At 41.1% G+C, this 19,564-nt stretch overlaps 1 protein-coding gene across 1 annotated transcript; it reads right to left on the bottom strand.

The window, feature by feature from the left end:
- Positions 1 to 3,037: 3,037 nt before the first annotated feature.
- Positions 3,038 to 19,564, bottom strand: LOC139324989 (vomeronasal type-2 receptor 26-like). The gene is made up of 6 exons (XM_070954774.1): positions 19,341 to 19,564; positions 17,058 to 17,349; positions 14,586 to 15,440; positions 11,070 to 11,297; positions 7,179 to 7,305; positions 3,038 to 3,954 (listed from the first exon to the last, which is right to left on the bottom strand). Exons 1-6 carry the CDS (start codon positions 19,562 to 19,564, stop codon positions 3,038 to 3,040), a joined length of 2,643 nt encoding a protein of 880 aa, XP_070810875.1.

A 19,564-nucleotide genomic window follows, 5' to 3' on the forward strand; every position in this document is an offset into this window, starting at 1 on the left:
AGCACTTTCTGATAATGACAGGAATTACCATCTCAAGAGGACTGTAACTTCCATGGCATCAGGTGCATCAAAAATGATGAGGAAAACATGTTTATCATATTTTTTTATAGTGTCTTAGAGTTGGAAATGGTATATGGGTTTAATACGATGGGTGGGGGAATGACATGGACTAACTGTAGGATATAGCTACTGTATGAAAAAATTAATGCTATTCCCATATGTTAAAGGACACATAGCTTCATAATAAATATATGTATATGTAAGTATGTATGTATGTATATATGTATGTATGTATGTATGTATGTATGTACAAGCTAGAAATGTATCTATTTAGGTCTCCCACCTAGCAGTTAGAGCTTGCTAGCTGTTAGAAAGGAAAAAAAGCCCAGAACCGAGTAGATGTGATTCTACTGAGCTGGAGCTACAAAAAACCTTGGTTACGTAGGGAAAACCTGGCTAGAAGAAAAACACACATAAACCCTATGAAGAAGTAAGAAAAATGATACTGTACCTTTACAGGGAGGATACATAAGATATGGGTGTGGCCTACTGATGAAAGCAAACGAGCTAGAAATGGATCTATTTAGGTCTCCCACCTAGCAGTTAGAGCTTGCTAGCTGTTAGAAAGGAAAAAAAGCCCAGAGTAGATGTGATCCAGATTGCTGGGGGCAATATGCTGACACTGTAAACTGCTTAGAGAGGGCTGTAAAAGCATTGTGAAGTAGTATATAAATCTAAATTCTCTTGCTATTCCTACATGGCCAAGAAATTCTTTGGCACCAATATTTAAACAAATTGTAGCAACAAGGTCTGTTTGAGAGAATCCTGCCTAAGGAATAGAGTATTGCTAAACAATTCACATATTCAGCTACAGAATCTGCTTCTATATGAACATCTGGGTGACTGGTACCTCAGAAAGTCATGCAGAGCAATGAAGATCAGTGGCTACTAGGCATAAGGCTGGTATCACACATCCAGAACTAGAGACAGATTGGTTCTTAAGGGCATGGACGTAATCAATCTTTAAGCTTCCTGTACACATTCCTTCGATCAGTTGAGGAAATAATATGATTGAGAGCATAGTCCTTTGACTTTATCTATTAAATATCTTGTAATGCATTCTTCAGTATTTAACATTGTTTGTAGAATGACCCAAAAGAATCATAAAATTATTTTTAAAGTATCTAAAAATACTCAAATTGAAAAGGAGACATGGGTTTGTTGTTGCAAATAGTTTCCATTTTAGTTGTAAATAAATCAGCCATTTTGATGTCATATTTTTTTTTTTTTTTGATACACCCTCACTTTGTGAAGCAGATTAGCCAAGAATTCAGGCAGGTTGAAATGGATAAGCTTGCTACGGCTTCACATAAAGTAGGCTAGTCTGAAAATTTTGAGTCCAGTGTTTCTCAACCTCAGCAATTTTAAGATGTATGGCCTTCAATTCTCAGAATTCCCCAGCTAGAAGGCTCTAGCCAGCCCATCAGTTATTCTCACCTGAAAGTGTCACCTGGAAACTTCCCCAAACCCTGAGAAGAATTGCTCTTTGCCCATTATACATTATATTCTCACTATATGAATTACAACAAAAGGTATTTGATTTTCCACATATGTACATCTCCACCCCGGGCCATCCCAACGATGCCCTTGAAGTGATGTCCCAGTGCCTGGAGGCCGTGTGGATCTGGATGGGGAGTAACAGGCTCCGACTCAACCCTTCCAAGACCGAGTGGCTGTGGCTTCCGGCGTCCCGATATAGCCAGCTGGTACCATCGCTGGCTATTGGGGGCGAGTTATTGGCCCCCACGGATAGGGCTCGCAACTTGGGCGTCCTCCTGGATGCACAGCTGTCTTTAGAAGAGCATATGACGGCCGTGGCCAGGGGGGCTTTTTATCAGGTCCGCCTGATTTGCCAGTTGCGTCCCTTTCTGGATCGGGATTCCTTACGCACAGTCACTCAGGCACTTGTCACTTCCCGCCTGGACTACTGCAATGCTCTCTACATGGGGCTCCCCTTGAGGAGTACCCGGAGGCTCCAACTGGTGCAGAATGCAGCCGCGCGGGGGATTATAGGAGCGAGGGGTCGCTCCCATGTGACACCTCTCCTGCGTGAGCTGCATTGGCTTCCAGTGGTCTTCCGGGTGCGCTTCAAGGTGTTGGTTACCACCTTTAAAGCGCTCCATGGCATAGGACCTGGGTACTTGCGGGACCGCCTTCTGCCGCCGATAGCCTCCCACTGTCCAGTACGCTCCCACAGAGAGGGACTCCTCAGGGTGCCGTCGGCCAGGCAATGTCGGCTGGCGACCCCCAGGGGGAGGGCCTTCTCTGTGGCAGCCCCTGCCCTCTGGAATGATTTGCCCCCGGAAATAAGAAGGATATCGGATCTTCGGGTCTTTCGCTAAGCCCTGAAAACTCTTCTTTTCCAGCAAGCAGGGCTGGCATGAACCCCGCCCCCCTTTTTTAGTTTTTAATGGTTATTAATTGTTTAGTTTTAATTTGTTAATGGGTTTTAATTCGCACTGTTTTAATTCAGGCCAAAGTATATAATTCTTTTAATTAATTTTAAATTTTGTATTGTTATGTATTTTAGTTTTGGCTGTGCACCGCCCTGAGTCCACTGGGAGAAGGGCGGTATATAAATTGAATAAATAATAATAATAATAATAATAATAATAATAATAATAATAATAATAATAATAATAATAATAATAATAATAATAATATTGTTTTAACTTTACACCATGGTTAACAGCATGCTTTCCACTGTACCAGTCATAATATACAGCTGTCATAATTGTATCCTGTTTTAATTACAGGATACATAGAATGAAATGGAGGATAAAAGTGAATCTAGAGTTAGAGAAAGTACATTATTTATTTTTTTTTAATGTGAAGGATCAGTATATGTTCTACAAGATGCAGAGAATGAAATCATACATGCTCAGTAGGTTTTATTCACAGCATTAGGACAAGGTTTGTATTTATTTCTCAGATTGCATTGAGCTTTGCCTCACAATTCTATCCAAGTACAGACTTTTCAATAGTTATTTTCCTTCTTGTTGTTTCTTATTAATTGTCCTTTGCTATTAAGATCAGGCCTCAAAATGATGATATAACATTTTGGAACAAAGATGCAACCCAGTAACCCAGTGCTGGAAGCCAAGATGGAAAAAATCTCCACGGCCACCATGTATTTCCCTTTGGTACTTAGATAAGTTGGGACAAAAGACAACCAGACACTACAAAAGACTAACATGCTGAAGGTGATAAATTTGGCTTCGTTAAATGTGTCTGGCAGTTTCCGAGCAAAGAAAGCTACCATGAAGCTGATGAGAGCCAAAAATCCCATGTAACCCAGAATATAGTAAAACATGTTGCCTGATCCTTCATTGCATTCCACTACAATTTCTTCAGGGAGAGTTGTCATATCTAAATCTAGAAATGGAGGATCAGTACCCAGCCATATCACACAAATACCTGTTTGAATAAGCGAGCCACATAAAACAATAGCAAATGCAAATCTTTTCCCCACCCATTTTCTTATTCCAGCTCCTGGTTTAGTAGCCATGAAAGCAAGAACCACTATAATTGTTTTGGCCAGGACAGAAGAAACAGCCACTGAGAAGATGATCCCAAATGTAGTTTGTCGGAAAAGGCAAGTCAGTGACTGGGGGTAGCCGATGAATAACAGAGAACAGAGAAAGCAGAGAAGGAGCGAAATAAGGAGGACGTAAGTGAGAGTTTGGTTGTTCGCTTTGACAATAGGAGTTTTCTGGTGCTTAATAAAGATTCCAAGCACCAAGGTTGTGGTTGTAGAAAGAGCAAGAGCCATAACAGACAAACCCGTGCCTAAAGGATCAACATAACTCAGGTAATTTAGTTCCTTGGAAAGGCATTGAATTTTTTCTTTGTTCGGATATTGATCTTCAGGGCATTTGAAGCAGTCATTCATATCTTGGAGAAAGAGAGGGAAACAGAGAAGACATAAAATACATGAGAAGGAGTTGACAGCCTTGTAAATTTGATCTAGATTTTCTCATACTATGATACAATGTTATTAATTATAATACAGTGTAATTCATAATTATGGCACTTCCAAAATATTCCTTTAGGACAGGGGTGTCAAATTTGAGGCCCAGGGGCCAGATTCGGTCCACGTGTTGCTTAGATCTGGTCGCCATGGAAACAGCAAACAACTGGCCCATGCTGCCTCTGCCAGTGAAAACTCCCAAGCTCAGTTTTCACTGGCAAAGGGTTGCAGGAGGCCATTGTAGCTGAAAACAGAGCTTGGGAGTTCATTTTCTCTGGCAGAGTTCTCCACAGATGCCCCTGACAGAAGTGATATTGAGCTCGCCACGCCCATCGTAGTCATGCCCATCCCCTCCCTGAGGTCAAACACAACCCTGAAGTGGCCCTCAATGAAATCAAGTTTGACACCCCTGCTTTAGAACAAATCCTAGGATCCTTGCAAGTGGAATCCTCCTCATGAGCTTTCCCTGAAATTGCCAAACTTTTTTCTAGTGGATCATTTGGTTGCAGTTCAGAAGTGGGTTTCAGCAGGTTCTGACCAGTTCTGGAGAACCAGTAGCAGAAATTTTGAGTAGTTCGGAGAACTGTTAGCAAAAATTCTGACTGGCCCCGCCCCCATCTATTATCTGCCTTCCAAGTCCCAGCCGATTGGGAGGAAATGGGGATTTTGCAGTAACCTTTCCCTGGATTGGGGAGGGAATAGAGATTTTACAATATTCTTCCCATGCCACGCCCACCAAGTCACACCCACCAAGCCATTTTTTTACTACCAGTTTTGTAGGTGTGGCTTGGTGGGCGTGGGCCCACCAAGCTACACCTACAAAACTGGTAGTAAAAAAATTTGAAACCCACCACTGTTGCAGTTGGTGTTAGTTAGGTAACTAGTTGATACATTAAAAAAGCAAAACACAAACACAATGATCCAGTTTTCATTGAAAAACAATCCCCACCATTTATGCCTTCTGTTATAATTTTAAACATCTCCATGGCATAGGAAAAATGAATTCTAGTAACCGGAATCTGAATTATAGGGCAATTGAGATAGAAGCTATATTAATAAAAGAAAAGACTCCCTTTTTACAATTCTGTAGTCCCTATTACAGGTCGAGGCAGGGTGACTGGTGAAAACATTTATCATTCAGTTGTTTCTTCCTTGCAGTGTTCTATTGCTCTAGTTACATGGCACATTCAACCACAAAATGAAAATAGCCTGGTGCATTATGCGTACCCTACTTACCTGAAACCATAATGATGTCACACACCAAGAAAGCAAATTATAGAATTTGCAACAGTTACATCAAGTCATCATAATGACAGTCAATATGAAATTGACACCACAATGATGAACAGCTAGTTCCAAGCCTATAGGTCCGTGATGGTGAACCTATGACAGGCATGCCAGAGGTGGCACACAGTGCCCTCTCTGTTGGCATGCGAGCCATTGCCCCAGTTCAGCTCTGCCGCGCATGCATGCATGCCTCCGACTGGCCAACTGGTCTTCAGGTCTCTGCCGCACATGCACACAGAGTGTGCAGAGGGCGGGGCAAGTGTGGGGGGTGCGTGCACATGCATGGGGGTGGGGTGTGTGCACAGGAGCCATGTACACATGAGCGGTGTGGGGTGCATGCATGGGGGCAACACACACACATTGCATTTGGGGGGGATTCGGGCACGCATGTGTGCAATTGCACATGTGGCGCGCTTTGGCTACTTGGTCTGGAAAAGGTTAGCCATCACTGCTATAGGTCTTTAGGTGGTTAAGATATGGCTTTTTCTCAAGTTCTGGGACAGGGGTGGGTTCCTCCCAGTTTGGCCCAGTTCCGCCGAGACGGTAGTGGTGACGATATGATGTCACCGAAGCGGTTCTGCCCCACCTGCCCCCGCCCCCCGTGTTATTCTTACCTTTTATTTGGCCCCACCCCCAATCTATTGCTGCCTCCTGAGTCCCAGCTGATCTGCTAGAAGAAAAAACCTGTTTAAACTCTTGCCACGGGGCTGCCCTATAGCTGATCAGTGTTAAAAGGCAGTGTGGTGGTAGACCAGTGCCTTCAAAAACAAATGAGTAGGCCGGTGCCTCCAAAAAGAAATGAGTAGACCGGTACAGCTCTGCAAGCAGTTAAAAGCCTGGTAGACCAGTACCTCTGCTAAATCCTAAAGAATTGTCACATGACCATCAAGCCATGGACACAAAATAAGCCACGCCCATAGAACCGGTAGTAAAAAAATTTAGAACCCACCCCTCTTCTGGGATCAACTTGAGTGGAATCCCCAATGTAAGTGGTAGAAGTTTTCATTTTTGTTCATCATTTTATTGCTTCATATATTTTAATATGTTATGATATCCCTGTTCCAATTATTTCAGATATTTTTGTCTTTTATACACTGTCCAGAGTTACATAGCTTGGGTAAGTGCATACCCATGTAAATAAATTTAGCATGAAAAATAGAGACATTTAAGCAAGAACCAATGAGATTATATAATAAATAAGACAATATACATCCCTGTCTAACTCCTCTCTTTACTACTATTTCCTTAGTGACCTCTCTTTGGTTATTGCACATGAAGTTCAATTTTACATTTTCATGAATATTAATAAGTGAGAAGTGTTGGCATATCTTCCTCTTTCCATTCTGCTGTACAATAAAACCAAATTAACATATTTTTTCAGAGTGTAAAACACACTTTTTTCCCTCCTAAAAGAGGCTGAAAATTTGGGTGCATCTTTTCTCAGAATGTAACCCCATGCAGTGCCCAAAATGGCTACCTGCTGCCTTCTCTTACCCCTTCCGTGCTTTGCCTGCTTTAGTCATTGGAGCTCCCTCTGAGGATCTGCTGTTCTTTTGAAGCTGTTTTTCAGCCCCAACATGAGTGAAGCGATCGTCTGTGCTTTGCCTGCTTTTCTAATTACTGTTCCCTCTGACAATCAGCTGTGCTTTAGAAGCAGAGCCCCAACCAGCCCGAACCTCAAAACCAGCGACAGAACTAATGTGACTAGCCAGATGAATACCTGGTAGGCAGAATTTTTCCCCACCTATTTTCCTCCCCAAAAACTAAGGTGCATCTTATACTCCAGTGCGTCTTATACTCCGAAAAATATGGTAGATGTTTCATTTGTTTCATTTGTAGTTTATAGTATGGTATTCCCTACCTGTCTGGTTGGAAATCTTTCCTGATGGACATTCAGCACAATCATAGCAACAAAATTGTTCCCCTTCTTTGCTTTGTCTAATATAGCCCGGAACGCAGCGGTGGTTGCACAGCGACAAAGGCACAACCTGTCCACGGGAAAGAAAAACCTATTTTAGTCACATTTGTTGTTTAGTTAAGTCTCAATGGGGTGTTGTCAGTGGTGGGCTGCAAACTTTTTAACAACCGGTTCTATGTTCTAATGACTGGCTGGGTGGGTGTGGCAAGGGGTGTGGCCAGGGTGTATGACAGCACTCAGTCTCCTGCAGCCAGTGGTGGGATTTGCTGATTCGCCGAACTGAGCAGAATCTTAAAATCCAGTTCACCCAAACCGGTGTGAACTGGATGCAGCTCACCACTGGGTGTTGTACTCAAATCAGGGCATCATGGACTTCAGGATGTTTTTTTGTTTCCAGAATGTTGCTAAGGAAGAAGATAGCCTTAGCTCCTAGATTGTAGATATTGATTTTGAATTCTATCAGATGCCATGGACGGAAGCAAACATTGGTTGAATGGCCCAAAGGTGCTTTTTCAAAAGACAACTGGACTGAAGAAGCTGCTTGGATGAGAAGTAAACTGTCTTCAAAGAAAAACAGGCAGTCTAGTTGCCTTTTGAAGAAGTACCTTTGGGACAACCATAACCTGGATGATTGAGAATCCAAGCCTGACACTCCATAGACTCCATTCTAGCCTTCTTTACCTTGGTAAGGAATTTGGTATTATGTTGATACATAGGTATCAATGTGTGTACAGTTACTATTTCGGGTTTCTTCCCATGTAATTGTAAACATATCCTTAAAAGGGTAGTAGCGACGTTTCGACGAAATCACATTCGTCATCTTCTGGCTGAAGTTCTCGGTTTGGTGCTTATGGGCAAACTGTGTGATCGTAACTGACGTTTTTCTATGAAAAGAGGCAAAGGTGTATTCTGATTGGTCGACAGTGTTGTTGTATTCTGATTGGCTGATGACGTAGCTGTATTTTGATTGGGTGGAAGCGCTGTTGCTTGGTTGTGGGTTAATGGATAAGTTATGCTGGAAATGGTGGCAACACAGGCATTATGATGAATTTTTGATCTATGGTTTATATTTTGTGTTAAGATTCGTCTGTCTATGAGAGCAGGTTTCCAAATAGTAGGCAGACGGGAAGTGTCATCACGTTTATTCATACAATATGGTCTTTTCTCTATTTCAATGGCCTCTCTGATTATTCTGCCATTGAGATGTTCTATTTTTGCAACTGTTTTTGTGTTATTAAAATTAATATTATGTCCTTTACATCATACATTTGCATCAATGTAAATTCCCAGAATTTTCAGCAATATCTGTTCATCGCTTTGTGAAATCATGAATAGGGCTAGACACAAAAAATTCTCCATGGGCTTTTTGAAATTCCAGCTGTCATTTAACAAAAAGAAAGTTGCTTTAGAACGCATTTCAAGGGGAAGAAAATAGCAAATAAATGCTCGTGAATGAAATGTGATCTCCTTGATCTTTTGTTATCATAAGCTGTGAAGGGCTCCTCTTTCATTGTATCTTCCACTGTAGGCAGGGGTGGGCTGTTGGGGGGTTCTCAGGGGTTTGGGAAAACCTCTAGCTAAGATTCTGTGCAGTTCAGAGAACCCCCAAATCCCACTCCTGGCTGGCCCTGCCCACCCAACCCCGCCCCGCCCCTCCCAGGAGTCCCCACATGGCCCCACATGCAGGTAAGTGCAGGGTGCGAGGAGGCTTGGGAAGGGTGAAAAATGAGCCTACCGGATGTTTGGGAAGGCTGGAAACTTTTCTGGCCTCCAGAGGTCCTCTGGAACCTGGGGAGGCCATTTTTGCCCTCCTGAAGGCTCGAGGAAAGCCTTTGAAGCCCAGGGAGGGCAAAAACGCCCCCCCCGCCATGGTGCAGGAGACCAACTAGGCCATACCCACCATGGCCACCCCGACCCAGCAACCGGGCAGAGAACCCCTCCACAGCAGGCCATGGTGATGGACAAAACAATGACACCTGTGTGGTTATGTCACAGCACAACCTTACCCTTCTACACCGGTGTCCCGACACATCACACAAACATGTAAGTCAAAAGGTTTATGTTACGAAAACATAACACAGCTTTTGTCCTTTGTACCTTTTCCCACCCCTCCTGTGTCTCCAACAATCTACCACTGCCTTCCTTTCTCAAATTTTAATTGAATCACACAGGAAAATACCTTCATATTCCATCCACTGGACTTTGCAAGTAGTATTGCTACTGATGCTGCCTTTACAAAAAAGATGCCTGCTTTTGAAACATTGTCAGTAAATAACAATAGCACTTAGACTTTATATACCACTTCACAGTGCTTTTACAACTCTCTTTAAGTGGTTTACAGAGTCAGCATATTGCCCCCAACAATCTGGGTCCTCATTTTATCCATCTCAGAAAGATGGAAGGCTGAGTCAACCTTGAGCCTGATGAGATTCGATCTGCCAAACTGCTGGCAGCTGGTGATCAGCAGAAGTAGCCTGCAGTACTGCACTCTAACCACTGCACCACCATGGAATCTCTCATTCCCATTTTTTTCTTAATCTGGAATATTTAGAAAAGCCGTGTACACTCGTTATACAGCTAGCCCTCGACTTATAACCATAACCAAGCCCAAAAATTTCTTCTAAGTAAGGCAGTTGTGAAGTGAGTTTTGCTCCATTTTATAAACTTTTATGCTACAGATAAGTGAATTTCTACAGTTGTTAAGTGAATCATGTGGACACTAAACCAACCTGGCTTTCCCTATTGATTGTGCTTGTCTCAAGGTGGCTGGGAAGGTTACAAATGATGATCACTTGACTTTGAGACAGGGCAACTGTTATAACATGCCAGTGACACACATGCCAGTGTCTGTTGTGGTCCGCCAGCAGCCTGTGGACCTGGCAGTGGAGTTGGACAGTGAGGAGGCTGGGGAGGACAATGGGCCAGTCCTGGAGTCAGGGAAGGCAGGACAAGGGCTCTGCGTCAGAGGCAGAGATGGGACCAGAGCCATCTGGGAGCAATGCATGGACTCTGGAGCCTTCAGAGGTGGACAGCAGAGAGGCAGAGGAACAGGGGGAGCCTGTTCCTAGTGCATGCATGTGAAGAGCTGCCAGAAGGCAAGAGCAGCTGAGTGAAAAGGACGACTCAGGAGTAAGGCCAGGAGATCATTGGCCATTCCCATAAGGCTTAAAAGACCAGCAACGAGCCGTTAGGTTCTTTGTAGAAAAGCAACATTGATTCCAGTGCTTCTTGTCCACGTCTCTTGAACTTTGTGGGGGTTTTGCCAAGAAAAGCTTTTGGCAGGTTGCCAAAGTCATCAAAGGTTGGTGATAAGGCCGTAGGACTGGTTATGAAGAATTTGTTTTGGAATAAGCTGAGAATGAATTAATTCTCAGCTGTTTTAATAAAATAAGTTTGTTCAGGACTGAATTGTGTTTGGTAATCACTACTTGGGCCTCGGTCACAACAGTGTCCAAGTGCCAGAATTTTGATCACATAACTATGGGAGTGCTGCAAGGTTGTAAGTGTGAACATTTGTCATAAGTCATTTTCTTTCAGTATCATTGTACAGTACCAACAGTCACTAAACAATTGATTTTAAGTCCATGACTATCTGTAATTGGACAGCTTCTCAAACCAGAAGACTGCTTTCCAGCTTACATATACATTGGTTGAGAAAGTTTTAAATTACATATCATTTTGTCATTATACCCACTCCTTGTTTAGTGACTATCCTGGTTAGTGACCATTTGCAAATATGACAGTAATAAAAAATTCATTTTCTAAGCAATGAACACATTTATGACCAAATTTTGTGCGCCTATATAAACTTTAGATTTTGGTGTTTAGTCCTACCTCTCCAAATGTATAATGCCAAGTAATAATCTTCTCATTAATAGACAGCTGCTTGTCCCATGGAGCTTGAGGATCCATTTTCCCGATTTTCACTTTTAAGAAAGATTGATTTGGAAAAGTTATCCAGTTGATAATATCAAAGCCATCTACTAATTCGCCATTCTCATTAAAAAACAAGGTGTCTCCTGCACTGTTGTTAAACGAGATCTTCTTCAGGAAAGGGTGGATCTTAAGGTGAAGAAAGCCAAGAGTAGGTTTCACAAAATTGTCTTTACCTGTTTATTTCTGAACTATCTCTACCACCCACTCTCGAAATATGTCAACAGTTTGCAATATATGCGCCCACTGAAAATCAAGTCACTAAAACGGTTAGATTTACAATTTAGAAGAAGAAAGGAGAAAAGTAGCAATAATAATTAAGATAAATTAAAATTATTTTAAATTATTATTAGCCTTGGTAGTACAGGGGTTTAAGGCACCCTGTTATTAAGCTGGTTATTAAGACCAGCTGCCTGCAATTACTGCAGGGTTCGAATCTCGCCAAGGCTCAAGGTTGACTCAGCCTTCCATCCTTTCTAAGGTAGGTGAAATGAGGACCCAGTTTGTGGGAGCAATAAGCTGACTTTGTATAAATATACAAAAGGATGAAGGCTATTGCTGAGCACTTTGTAAGCCGCCCTGAGTCTTCGGAGAAGGGCGACATATAAATCAAATTAAAAAAAATAAAATAAAATAAATAATTAGCAACATGAGCAATTAAACACCGGTACACAAGTTTTGGTGCCTTGACAACAGCTCCAAAACCAGTTTTGTGCTCTTTGTCTGAAAACTGTTAAGTAACAAGCTAGTGGTAGAGTGCCTACTTATGTTTCAGGTTCTATACATAAGACTTTCTCCTCCATGATCAAACAGTGGATTCATTCTGTTTTATTTTGCATCAACCAGGCCTTATTGAGGAATAAAAGTACCATATTTTTCAGAGTATAAGACACTCCCCCTCCCCCCAAAGTAGGTGAAAATTTTGGTGCATCTTATAGACTGAATACAGGCCTAGTTTTGGCTTCCCGAACCCTGCACGTCACATTTTCACCCTCCCCGGCCCCCAGAAATACTCTGGAGTGCTTTGCACATCCCATTTTTGCCAAAAACGGGGCCATTTCCACCAAAAATGGGCTCATTTTTGGGCTCCTGAATCCTCTGTGCATCATATTTTCAGCCTCCTCGGCCCTAGAAGCACTCTGCAGGCCAAAAATGGGAATGTTTTTGGTGAAAACGGGACATGTGAAGCACTGCAGAATGTTTCTGGGGGCCAGGGAGGGTGAAAACGCAATGCATGGAGACCAAAAACTGTTTTTTTCCCCCTTGTTTTCCTCCTGTAAATCTAGGTGCATCTTATAGTCTGGTGTGTCTTATAGTCTGAAAAATACAGTAGTTTCTTTGAGAGATTGAATCTCTTCTTCAAGATCTAACTACTGACAAGGCCTCTGAAAAGGGGTAGAATTATTAAATTATTCATCTATGTTCTCTTGTAATGACTTGCTGGCCTATCTGTGCCAAATTATGCCAAATTATTCCCCGCCATCCTTTCCCCCCCACATTTACATTAGAAGTCATGACACAAGTTAAGAAGTACATGACACAAGGAAACAAGTAGCAATGATAATTAAAAAATAGCAATATGGGCAAATGAAGATTGGTACACAAGTTTAGATGTCTCCCCAACAGCTCCAAAATCAGTTCTGCCCCTCAGTCTGAAAACTGTTAAGCAGCAAGCTAGCGGTAGAGTAGCAGAATCATAAATTTATCTCTCATTCCAGGTCCAGAATGCACATGCCTGTCCTGTGTCTGATTGCCTAACTCCAGATTTTCCTCCCTTGCAGGAGGAAACAACCACTTCCTAAACTGCTTTTCTTTGCTGTGCAGGCTATGCTTCCTTGAGAGGTCCTAACCCTGTGATGACATCCTATGACACACGTGCCCAAAGTGGCACGTGAAGCCATGTCATCTGGCACACATGGCTTTGCCTGTTTGTCTTCTGGGTTTCTGGCACACATGCCCATGTGATAAACACCTGTCCTTCACACGTGCGGCAGTGCCGAATACCGGTGTGCACATGCACGCCAGCCAGCTGATTGTTGGGTGCACTTGCGTGCCAGAACCTGGAAGTTTGGCTTTTCCAGAGCGTGGCCCTGACGAGAGAGTGCGTGCGATGTTTTCAAGCAACCTTTTTGGCACTCGGCACTTGGTGCCGAAAAGGTTCACCATCACTGTCCTAACTTTTGACCTTGATTAATTAATTATTTCCATTTGCCTGCTTGCACTGCTATCTGAAATCGACATGATCCTAATCAATTTCACTTCCTTTGGTCTCCTAAACAGTTGTGCCAAGTCATTCCATTCAAGTTGCAGTCCCTACTGGAAATTTTATGGTTAGAAAAGAGATATAGATAAAGATTGTGATACTGTAATTAAATAAGGAGAATGTTATATTAAATGTATTGTAATTTGGGGAAATATTGCAACAGGGAAATGGAAATTATCAAGGAAGAAATGAAGATAGGAGGAGTAATAAACAGAAGAAGAAGTCACGGAAGAAACACCGAGAAAACACACGGAAGGATTGATGTGTTTATTTGGTTTAAAAAAAAAAAAGTTGCAGTCCCCACTGTGTGTTTGCTGGTTGTTAAGCCACTAAATTGTGATCAACTCTTCATGACCCTATGGATGATAGTCTGCCAGATCCCGCTCTCCTCCACTGTCTCCTGGAATCTGCCCAAATTCATGTTCATTGCATCAATGACACTATCTAATCATCTCATCCTTTGCCATCTTCTTCTCCCTTTTCCTTCCATCTTTCCCAATATCAGAGTCTTTTCTAATGAGCCCTCTCTTCTCATTTGGTGGCCGAACTATTTGAGCTTCAGCTTCAATATCTGTCCTTCCAAGGAACAGGTAGTGTTGATTACCTTTTGGATGGACTGATTTGATCTCCTTGCAGTCCAAGGGACTCTAAACAGCCCTGTCTTTCAACCATGAAACTGATCTAGCCGAAGCCATCTTGGAGCTTCAGTGCTGCCACACTGGAGTGAGGGATAGGGAGGGGGGGATTAGAGATAGCTGGGGTTGTGTAGTCAAAATAAAATACTTTCTCTTGGGAACCAAGGACGTTCTCAAACCTGGCCTGAAAAAGGAGGAGTGATGTCCCCAGACCAGCAGATGCTGCCATGATTGGACCATGTTTGAGGCTGAGGGGAAAACTTTTACTTTTAATTAGGTGAAAACCAAGGGGCCCCTCAGAGTTGGTTTTCACCAGATATGTGCCAATATGATATTTCCAATAAAGCTATTCTTTGAGGAATCCAGCTGCCTTGGAGTTTTTGCTTGCAATGGATCTATTACTTGGAACCCTGACACTGTCCCTACTACTTTGGTACGAATAGCTACATCCTGCAGCCCTAGATCACTATCTATTCATTTAAAAAAACCCATAGGCTTGCTTAATGTGAAGGACATTACCTGAAAATGTTGTAGCTTTGAAGACTCAACAGGGTATTCAACAATTCCCAATCTGTGTTTAGTTCTGGATGACAACATAGCATGGAAAGCATGAGCCACAGCATAGATTGCATTATAGATGCTGTAGCTTTGACCCGTCATCTGCATTTCAAAAAGAGGTCCAGGGATGTTCTCCAACTGCTCATCTCCAGTGCAGGATGTCAATTGATTTTCCCCTCCACCTGCATCTTCAAATACACAGTTAAACGCTTGTTCCCAGAAAAGCTTGACAAAGCTGTCAGCTTCAGAATGTGGATTCAGTTTATGAAGGAAATTTTGGAAATCCCTCATCTCCTTGGCATGAATTGCAAATGATAAGGCTCCATGGAAGATCTGTATATTTATCTGTCTGTGAAATGTTTCAGATGAGAAATCCCAAGGAGCAGTTACAACCCACACTTTGTCAACAGGCTGTAATTCAAAATTGTTCACCACAAGTTCCAACCAATGAATATCGAACATGGCGTGCGTATCTGCCTTTGCGACAACTACACTTGCATTGGACTTATGGAGAGATACAACTATATTCTTTAACTGACTGATCAGTTCATCCAGCTGAAAAAAATACTCATGACTAGGTGTTCTTTCTGTGAAGGCTATACAGATTTCCTTCTCGAAAAGCAAATGTGTTAAGGTCTGCACAAATATTTCCCCTTTCTCATCTCCTAGGGCAATGATCCCAACCCATTTCCATTGAAAATATAACAGAAGCTGGACAAGTCCATTCAACTGATAAGTTTCACTAGGAGTCATCTGGTATAAGAAAGCAAATTGATTTTTTTCTCTTACTGCTGGAGAAAAGAAACTATAGGTGACCTAGAAAAGATTAGAGAGATGTTCATCCTCGAGTTAGCAGATTTCATGCATTTGTTTGACATCTATTTTTTTTTCTTATTTTCAAGTATTTCAGATTTTTGAAGAAAGTCAATGAAGGCAATATAATGTGGTCACTAAAATGTTGGCTGGCACTGAGAAGGTTTAGGTTCTAAAAAGCTACAGGTGACCTAGAGGAGATTAAAGAGCTGTTCATCCTTCGGTTGGTGAATTTCATGCATTTGTTTGGTAGCTAAAGATTCTTTTCTTTATTTTCAAGAATTTTAGGCATTTTTAAAAGAAATGCAGTGAAGGCAATCTGATGTAAGATGTTGAAATTGCACCGAAGAGATCTAGGTTCTAATTCTTCCTCAGTCCACTAATATTCATTGGTAACTTTGGGCCAATTTTTCTTTTTCGGTAAATCTTCTTCACAGAGTTGAGACTTGGGGGTGGGAAAGGTAGAAATTTGAAATTCTATAAAAGGTAGAATATACAATCAACAAAAATACACACAAAATATCATCCCATTTCAGTTTTTTATTTCCACTTCAATTAAAGATCTTAGAAGGTTTTTTGGCCAAATACTCAGTTAAAATGGGAAGTACCTTTCATATCTAATTCCAAAATGGAGTGAGGGGTGAGAACAATAGGAGTTGCTTTATTTTGAGGGATCTCAGACTTTTTTTTCTAAGAGATTTCACCAGGGTTTCTTTAACTTTTTCCTTTTCTTTTTAAAGTCATTTTAATCTCCAGAATTATGAAATCCTCTAGTCTCCTTTCAGGGGGATTCCACATTATATTATTAGTAGAAGATCAATGCTGGATCTTGTTAAGTACTTTGGATATGGTAACCGGTCTCTTAATACTTTCTGAACTCAAATGTGTTTATTTGAGCCCATGCAGGTACTGTTCAAGTCAAGGTCCAACTCAAGGGTGAAATCCAGCAGGTTCTGACAGGTTCTGGAGAACCAGTAGCGGAAATTTTGAGCAGTTTGGAGAACCGGTAGCGGAAATTTTGAGTAGTTTGGAGAACCGGCAAATACCACCTCTGGCTGGCCCCAGAGTGGGGTGGGAATGGAGACTTTGCAATATCCTTCCCCTGGAGTGGGGTGGGAATGGAGATTTTGCAGTATCTTTCCCCTGTCACGCACACCAAGCCATGCACACCAAGCCATACCATGCCCACCAAGCCACACCCACAGAACCGGTAGTAAAAAAAATTGGATTTCACCACTGGTCCAACTCTGTTTGGCTTTTGTGAGGTAACAAATTCACTGAGGGTGATTGACTTTATTTTTTTAGTTGACACACTACTTCTAATTGGATTGTTGCAACAATCAGGATTCTTTTGCAATTCTATGAAGCAAAGTGATTTAAAATCTTCCCTGCACCAACATCAGTTTAAAAGGGCTTATTCTTCAGCTAAATTCTCAGACCTTTTGTATTTGTCAATCTCTTTCGAATCTCCGTGAAATAAACAAATAAATAAAATGGAATTACCATAATAATATTATTTCAACTTATTACACTCTGGTTTCTTTCAAGTGGACTTTTTAATTTTCACACTGGTTATTTTCTTTTACTGATAGAACCCTTAAATCTCTCTCCTCATTTTACCTGGGAAATTTTGTAGAGAGTTAAGATGGAGGCCATGTGTAGAGTGATTTCAGAATCCAGGCCCCCAATGGCTGCTATCAGATTCTTTTCAACATCACACTTGTAATTGGGAACAGTCTTGTTATGGCGAGATACCAGGTTCAGCGTATTTTGATTAGCCATGCGTGCACTGAAGTAACTTTCATAGATCTGGAACCCCAAGGTGACGTTGGGTAAAAGTTTAAGGTTCTCATTGATCTCATTCACAGCAAACACCATTGATAGGACATGCTGATAATTCTTGGGCACTGTGCTAGAACAAGAAGAACATTGTATATATGGACACAAAATCTTGTACATTTGCTGGAATCATGCTCCTGTTTAACACCCATAATGGGACACCCCATAGAACAAAATTGTTGCAGCTAGAGGTTGTGTAGGAAAGAAGGAAGGAAAGAAGGAAAGAAGGAAGGAAAGATGTGCTAAGGATCAAATGAGTTCCTTTACTGCACTGTATTCTATTCTTCTTTAAATGTTTAACTAAATGAAGGAATGTTATCCACTCAACTAGGATATGTTAGAAAATACTGTGTAGCAGAAGATTTAACCTAGAAGATGTAACTTTAGGATATAAGATGAACACACAGAACTGATTTCATAAGTTTAATTTATATAAAAGGCGAAGTGAGGAACTATGGATAGAAATAATGATTATGAAAACAGAAGTGATATGAATACATTTTCAAATTTTCAAGGAACGTTTCAAGATAAGCATCATGGAAGTAGGAGAAGATGGGAGATGAAAGCCTTGGATAACAGGAAAGATATATGATAATTGGATGCAGATTTCAGAAATATATCTACAATTTGAATGTCTATGATTAGACATTAGGCATATAACAGGAAAAAGGAAAAGGAGAGATTTTATTAAGGAAAATTATAGGATAAATTACAGGTAATTAAAAATACAGAGAAATATACATGGAAGATTGATGTAAATGAGTTTTAAAATTTCAGAAAAACCTACACCAACCTCACTGAAAATGGGATTATAAAATGATAGAAACATTTCAAGACAGAGAATACATTCAAGAACAGTCAGCTACTGTATATCTGTCAAGTAACAGATTAAAAGGGTGGAAGTGCCAAAACCTGTGTTGACAAACAATAAATCAGACTATATGGGATTGAGGTTAGAAAAACATTAGCGACATATTGGAAAAAAAAACAAAATGAAAGAAAAAGGGCAAATTATCAAATCACTGCACCAATTCTTCATTAAGTTTTGCTTAGTAGCTGATAGAGACCAACAGAATCATACTGTATATATAGAGAGAAATGCCAAATAAATTAGCCTTGATATGTTCCACATTCTGGCAAAATCTCCATCGCCTGGAAGGAACATATTTAAAATGGGTGTCCCTGAACATGTGATTATTCTTCTGGGAAAAAAATAAATAAATGAAGAGTTTAGTTTAAGAGCAGATTTTTGAGAAACTGGGAGGTCAAGGGAAGGGAGGAAGAGAAAGATGCACATTGTCTTCTTAACTAACTTATTTTTGAAAGTGTTAAAAGAGTGGCAGGATTGGGCATGATGGCAGTAGAGATCAGACTTGGAAACTGATTTCAGTGAAATGGAAGCAGCAAGCAGTCCACCAATAGAAAAACTGCACCGATATTTTTTTTTCTGGAACAAATTTCTTATATTTGTAGTGGGATAATGGGCATAATCCATTGGATGGGATCGGACTTTTTCCTTTATAAACTGTAAAGAACCACAATGTTAGTCTTTCAAATATAATTTGATGATAACTGTCAGAGTATTATCTGTGTCAACCTATTCAAAATTGCCTTACAGTGAAGAATTCTTTGGTAGCTTAAGGAGTAACAACCTTATTATAAAATAAACTTTCCCATGATTAGTAGCATTTCCTCAGGGGCAATGGACAACCAGACAATGCCAAATTCCAAAATGAGAGCAAAACTCAGAACAAGCTTTTCTGAAACATTTGCACTAATTTTTAAACAAAACTTCCTTCCTTCCTTCCTTCCTTCCTTCCTTCCTTCCTTCCTTCCTTCCTTCCTTCCTTCCTGCCTGCCTGCCTGCCTGCCTGCCTTCCCTCTCTCCCTCCCTCCCTCATTTTTTAAAACTTCCTTTAGGCCATTCATTGGTAGCTTTGTTGATACGAATAAGATGAGCTCTATCTTTCATTAAGATGCATAACTCCACATTGTTGTCATATCTACTTAGGGTGATTATTTAAACTTTTTGTCAGAGAGGACCAAAAAAAATGGTTTCCTTACGTATACATGTCTTCAATCATTGTCAAGGGATTCTCAGTGAAGGATAATGGATTGAAGGCAGGCATGAAGAGCTGAGAAAAGATTGCACCAATGATGAAGTCTCCGGGCTGATAATACTCATGTTGAATAGGAAGGGAATAATTCACACTACATGAATTAGGAAGAGCTTTCCCCTCAATTTTTGGAAACACTAAGAGTAGCAGCAAAAAGAAGAGCTTTGACAT

Source organism: Pituophis catenifer, unplaced genomic scaffold (genome assembly GCF_029215685.1).
Source record: "Pituophis catenifer annectens isolate HBS135680 unplaced genomic scaffold, rPitCat1.0.hap2 SCAF_15, whole genome shotgun sequence".
NCBI classification, from domain to species: domain Eukaryota; kingdom Metazoa; phylum Chordata; class Lepidosauria; order Squamata; family Colubridae; genus Pituophis; species Pituophis catenifer.